Source organism: Rutidosis leptorrhynchoides, chromosome 4, assembly GCF_046630445.1.
Source record: "Rutidosis leptorrhynchoides isolate AG116_Rl617_1_P2 chromosome 4, CSIRO_AGI_Rlap_v1, whole genome shotgun sequence".
NCBI lineage: Eukaryota > Viridiplantae > Streptophyta > Magnoliopsida > Asterales > Asteraceae > Rutidosis > Rutidosis leptorrhynchoides.
In genome coordinates this window covers 40,920,032-40,926,210 of record NC_092336.1, presented here as the reverse complement: position 1 = coordinate 40,926,210, position 6,179 = coordinate 40,920,032, and the positions used below count along the sequence as shown (strand labels likewise).

Genomic DNA, 6,179 nt, shown 5'->3' with positions numbered 1-6,179 from the left:
TGAGAATGATTTTAAAAAGATTATTGTTAGTATAGGAGGTCATAAGATTATTGTGAGACGGTTGTGTATGGAAAATAACATCATGATGCTTGGTTTACAAGAAACAAAGCTAATCTGTTTTGACCCTTTTGTAGCCAAAGCTTTATGTAGTAACTCTTTATATGAATTCTCAACTTCAAGTGCTCGTGGTAGATCAGGAGGCATCCTAACAATTTGGGACCCATCGTTGTTCACTCGTGATAGAACTCTTTCATTTGAAAACGTTTTAATTGCTCAAGGAAAGTGTACAGGAAGTGAGAACATAGTGAGAACATCTGTTACTTGGTAAACGTGTATGCTCCTCAAAATCGGAATCTCAAAAGGAATTTTGTGGTCTCTTATAAGCTCTTTCATGTCTTCGAATATGGGTGACTATGTTATCTTTGGGGACTTTAATGTTGTTCGTTACAGTTCAGAGAAGATCGGGACTGATTTCTGTCAACACTCTAGCGAACGATTTCAACGAGTTCATTAGTATCTCCGATCTAAATGACATCCCGTTAGGTGGTAGTGCCTATACTCTCATGAGCAAAATTTGTTTACAAAAGGCTAAACTCAGATAGATTTTTTTGTTTCAAATGGTTTTCTAGACTCATTTCCTGAAGTAGTTGCAAGCATTTTGCCTAACTTGCGGTCAGACCACTGCCCAATTCTGCTTAAATCAGTGAGTTTAGACTATTGTCCATCTCCTTTTAAGGTCTTTGCAACTTGGTTCAATGAGGAAGGATTCGAAGCGAGATGCTGGAAGTCAAGCAAATGTTGACCCTTTCATCTCTTTCAAAAATAAGATGTAAGATGAAACATATGAAATAGAAGCTTAAAATATGGAATAGGGAGCTGATTAAATCTAGAATAAAAAACAGAATTGATTTGATGAAGAGTCTTGATTGTAACTCAAATGTCGATAATCAGGTTAGTGGCATTGGCCACACCAGATCAAAGATTCTCACTAATTTAGACTCTCTTGAACGCCTTTGGAACCTCCCCGGGGACGAAACACGAAATTGTTTCATACTTCTCTGAAGCGGAAAAGAAAAAAAAAATGTGGCTGGTATCCTTTCAAATGGTGTTTGGTTGACAGACCCGTCCCAAAGTAAAGCAAGTTTTTTTTTTTTTTTTTTTTTTTGGTTTTATTAAGCGAAATTCAAATGGCAGCCTAGTGTGCGAATCCAACACCCGAGTAAACACCTTAAGTCGCTCACTCCACCTCAGGTCTTGGATTTGTGTTCAATCTTCTCGGATGCTGAAATCAGGTCCTGACTGAAATCAAGTTCGCAGCAGTTTCGCTCTCAAACGTGCCTGACACTTGGGTTTGGTGCTCTTCGGTCCCAAATGAATTCTCAGTCGCTGCTGTTAGAAACTTAATCGACCATGCTACTATTATTTCTGACCCACAAGGGCTGTGTGAATTGCCTTATGGGACATAAAACGTTGCAAGGGCTGTGTTGCCTTTAGAATGTAAATCACTTTTTCACAAAATTCTACCGTCAGGTGTGTAAGTTTGCTTACCTATAATTTATTCACGATGGATTGGTTGTTGACATGGCACACCACAACCCCACAATGGGGCGTTGTGGGGCTCTTGTGGTGAAAATTGTTGTGGTGTTGTGGGGGCAAACTATGGAACCCACAACAATGGTTCAACCAATCACAACATTTCTTTTTCTTTTATTTTTTTCATTTATTTAAATACAAAATTATTTTATTCAACCATCAATTACCGATTATATTTTATCACATCACTTGCAACACACCACAACATCACAACACAACATTTATCACAGCGGCCCTTCATCCCACAACAAATCATAAACCACCCCACAACTCCACAACAATTACATTTACCATAACTAATGATCTTAAGAATTTACAAGATTTCAAAAAACTGTATAGCATGTAAAATAACTCATAAATAATAATTTCACATATGCAGTTTTAAAACGACAAGTGTGAATTTCCCTTTAGCGTTGGCTAATTTACAAGACAAAGGCAACATAAAATAATTATACTACATAAAAGAGTAAATTTTCTGTTAAAACAGTTTTTATGTTTGCCATTGATTAATTGTTTTGGGGAGAATGTATAGTAAAAATAAAAGTTGAGGATACGTTCATTGGCTTGGCTATATGCCTTATATGTTGATGTATAGATGTATAGATAGAAGGGTAAATTAGCAAAAAATATTTTTGGGGTAAATTTGTAATAAATAAAAGCTGAGGATACAAGTATCGGGTAGAATATTAAATTGAAAGGTAGGGGGGGCAAATATATAAAATGAGTAATTAGCTTTCAGTGATCAGTATTACTCCGTATTTGTTTTTACTACCACAACATCAAAAGAGTATTTATTCTCTCTCAAAAGTCGAAATTAGGGTTTTGAAAAATTCGATCGATGGAGGGCGATTCGAAAGCGGTAAAAAGTAGTGGCGGAGCTGTTGCGAATTCTCTTAAGGATCCTCTGTGAGTCTTTTTGTATCTACTGTTATATCTATTATAATCTTATGTATATTATTAGTGTATGTAGATTATGTGTATGTATATATATGATATGAAGAACTTGATTTCGTTATGAATCGAAGAGGTTTTCTTAACAATCTGAAAATCTTAGAAATAAGAAACAGGTCTTGAGATTGAAACGTAATTGAACTATTATTTATATTCCAAATGATAGTTAAAAGTTACAGAGAAAAGGGGGAATAATAAGCTAATCTGTTGTCTGTTGAGTACTTGTGCTACTCTATTTATACTACAGTCACTAACCAATTAACTTCGGTAACTAATTTGGCTATCTTCATGTGACCTGCACACTTGCTAACTAAGTGTTAATCTATTCGTCTTTGTTGTTGGTTGTGCGAGCTTTGTGTATGTTCATTTAGTTTTGCTCGGGTTTCATGGTTGTATGTTTGAAGCAGGATTCATTTTTCCGATGATCCTCTTTGTTATTATAAAAGTTTATCCGACGTAAGTTGGAAAAAAAAAAAAAAAAAAAAAAAAAAACTGTTACATGACTCGCACATGTAGTAATCAACTCATAACAATCCACTCCTCTTGAAAACATTCTTGTCCTCAAGAATGTGTCGGTGTGACCTCAACTCTGGATACCGTAGCACATTCTCGTCAATCCATTTCCATGTTCTCGTGTCTTGAAATAAACTTGGAAATGGCTCTATTTTCCGTACTTTGGATATACCGTTGATGACTTTATCTTCAGTTGGTGCATCAGCAATGGATAATCCTAGTTGAGTCATATCTTATTTATGGCCATGCATTGGACTTTTTGAGACGTCATATGTCTGCCCTTGAAATCTAACTCTTAGATAATTCAACAACCTAGCCACATTTCATACTTCAAAGTTATCAAATGGATCTTCATACAGTTTCATCCCTTCAACCACATTAATATGTTTTCCGTCCAACAACTTTGTAGCAATAAATGTTTTGTCAATCCATGAGGGAAGACGGTCAAAGACAAAGTTATCCTCCAAAAGTTTATTGATTTATGCGATAACCTCAATATCCTCAAGTTCATTGAACGGTTTATATATTGCTGAAAATTCTGTCATTCCACTAGCAATATCAGGCACAACATTTGCATATACTCCAAGGACATTTTCACAATCAGTTATGGATTCTAGTAGCTCCCCATAGTAAATGTTACTAACGCATACAAAAACAGAGGCAATCGAATCCATAATTTAGAACATTTTTTCTAGCACTAAAAATAGTAACCCATAACCCAAAAGACTCACCAATAAAATTTTGAATATTAGCTGCAACGATATTATTGAAACAACCTAATTTAGACTTCCATTTGGGCCACAAGTGCATCATTTTTATACATTTGGATCGATAACTGAAATTTTGAAATCCAACCCACATCTCTAGCTAAGAGCAACACATCAGGAGTCATAAGAAGGGTTGGGTGCTTAAACATACTAGAGTTATCATCCTTTGCAATTTTAGTGTCTTCATACGTTGGACCATCACTAATATTCCTATAAGCTCGATTTCAAATTTGTTACGTAACTTTCTAGTGGTCACATCATTTTTCACCAGTTCTTGAGACGTGCAATTTTCAGACTATATTCTCACTGGTTCAATATCAGACTCTGAATGTACAGTAGGACATGATGAACACTCATATTTTCGAGTTTTTTGTTTAGCGCAAGCCGAGAAGTATTATAATCTGAAGTGTGCTGTTTCTTCCTTTCATAATCCGTCTTCGACTTGTATCCTGCTTGCCTTGATATATATATTCTGTGTATGTTTAATGTATGCAGAATTAGCACATACATTATCTGTAACCTCAATTTCTTCAGTTTCATTTTTTTCAACTGAATCCAGAATGTCCATCGTATTAAGCTGTTCATTAAAATTCACAACTTGGGTCTCAACATTAGTATCCATCTAGTTTGCTAAATCATCTTCGTTAAACTAAACATGACTGTGTCATCAAAAGCAGTGCCGGAATATATGTAGGACAGGGCGGGGCATCCACCCCAGCTGGATTTCGGGGGGAAAAAAAGTTTACACTAAAAGAAAAAAAAAATTTACTACAAAATAAGGTTTTTGTTAGTGTTTGCCCCAGCTGTAAATGAAAATTTTAATAAGTTTTTGTATCCGCCCTATCTGTGGTCGGGTTCAAGTTCCGCCAATGATCAAAAGGGTTGGTACTTTGTAGACTGTGTAACCTAAATGAACAAGAATGAATTAAATACTTTTCTTTTTTGTAAATTTTCTAAAACATCAGCAAAATACAACTAAAAAGATAGATGAAATGGTACAGGAATGTGGCTCTTGATACCAATTGGTATCAACAAAATAATCTGTTAAGTACTTGTGCTACTCTACTAATATTTTATACTGTACACACTAACCAAATTACTAACCAACTAACTTCAGTAACTAATTTAGCTATCTTCATGTGACCTGCACACTTGCTAACTAACTTTCACATGACTCACACGTGTAGTAATTAACTCATAACAATTATATGTCTGATTGTCTTCATTGAACTGTCACTAAAGTCTGGACGTATGCTTCTAGTTTTTCTGTTGGCTAGTATATTGATATTTGGATGTAGATACATATATGTGTACTAAATCTCAATTTATGTATTGCTTATGCTGTCATTTTGATTGCACCAGTTACATATTCTCTTTTACTCTAATTTAGTTGCTTGTGTTTATCATTCATTACAGGATTCAGAAAGCTAATGTTAGTGATGAGATTGACTACAAGCCGTATCATATAGGAGCTCTCTTGCTTTTAATCTTTCAGTGTATGGTGTTGGCAATCACCGTTCAAGGTAAACAGGAAACTCCAGTTAAAGCCCACGCCTTCTTGATGAACTCCATTGCGTGGAAATTTTTGGTATTTGGATTGACATCTACAGTTGTGTATGCTGATCGCAACATGATTACTTTGCCTAGCAAATCAGGGGCACTTTACCCCATCTTCACGTGTGTTTTGCGCCTCCTATGCATTGTTGCTCATTTCTGTCTCATTGGGATGATGATTGTGGAGTTAATTGGATCAAGCAAGGGCTAACTTGCATATGGTTGGAAATTATATACAGTACTATGTTGAATCATTTTGTTGCTACTGGTTTAGTGCTGAGTAATGTTTTAGTTTGTTAAGCAAAGAGACGCATCGTACTTTGAAGATGATTGTAGTTCAAAGTTGTCTAGTTTATGTTATATATCGTTTCTCTATGAAGCTTAAGACAGCCTTCTCTATTACTGAATATATGTCGTTGTGTGTTGCTATATGATGCTTTTTGTTTGATACGTTTTTGTGATATGCTGTAACCATCTTAAATTGAGTACCACGTAGTATTAATTAGTATTCTACAATTAGCATATACACTTATTTGAGTACAACGTAGTACTCGTATCAATTATATCATACTTTCTTTCCTTTATAAATAGGCAGTGAAGTGATAGTGAATAGTTAGTATTGAAGAACCTCTAGTTTCATGAATAATTGTCTTGGTTGAGTGCCTAATAGTGACAAGAGGTGTTAAGTTCAAACCCAACTAGAGTTATATCTTAAATGTCTCTTAGGGTGGTATATCTTGGATGGTAATGAAAATACTATTAAATGGTCATGGATATCCGGTTAGAGTAATAAACACTTCC

General features: G+C 35.2%; 1 protein-coding gene across 1 annotated transcript; it reads left to right on the top strand.

Moving 5' to 3' along the window:
* The first annotated feature begins 2,362 nt into the window (after positions 1-2,362).
* On the top strand, positions 2,363-5,809 carry LOC139844911 (uncharacterized). Its single transcript, XM_071835135.1, has 2 exons — positions 2,363-2,499; positions 5,241-5,809. The coding sequence occupies exons 1-2, from the start codon at positions 2,432-2,434 to the stop codon at positions 5,587-5,589; spliced, it is 417 nt and encodes a 138-aa protein (XP_071691236.1). The 5' UTR covers positions 2,363-2,431; the 3' UTR covers positions 5,590-5,809.
* Positions 5,810-6,179: the final 370 nt, after the last annotated feature.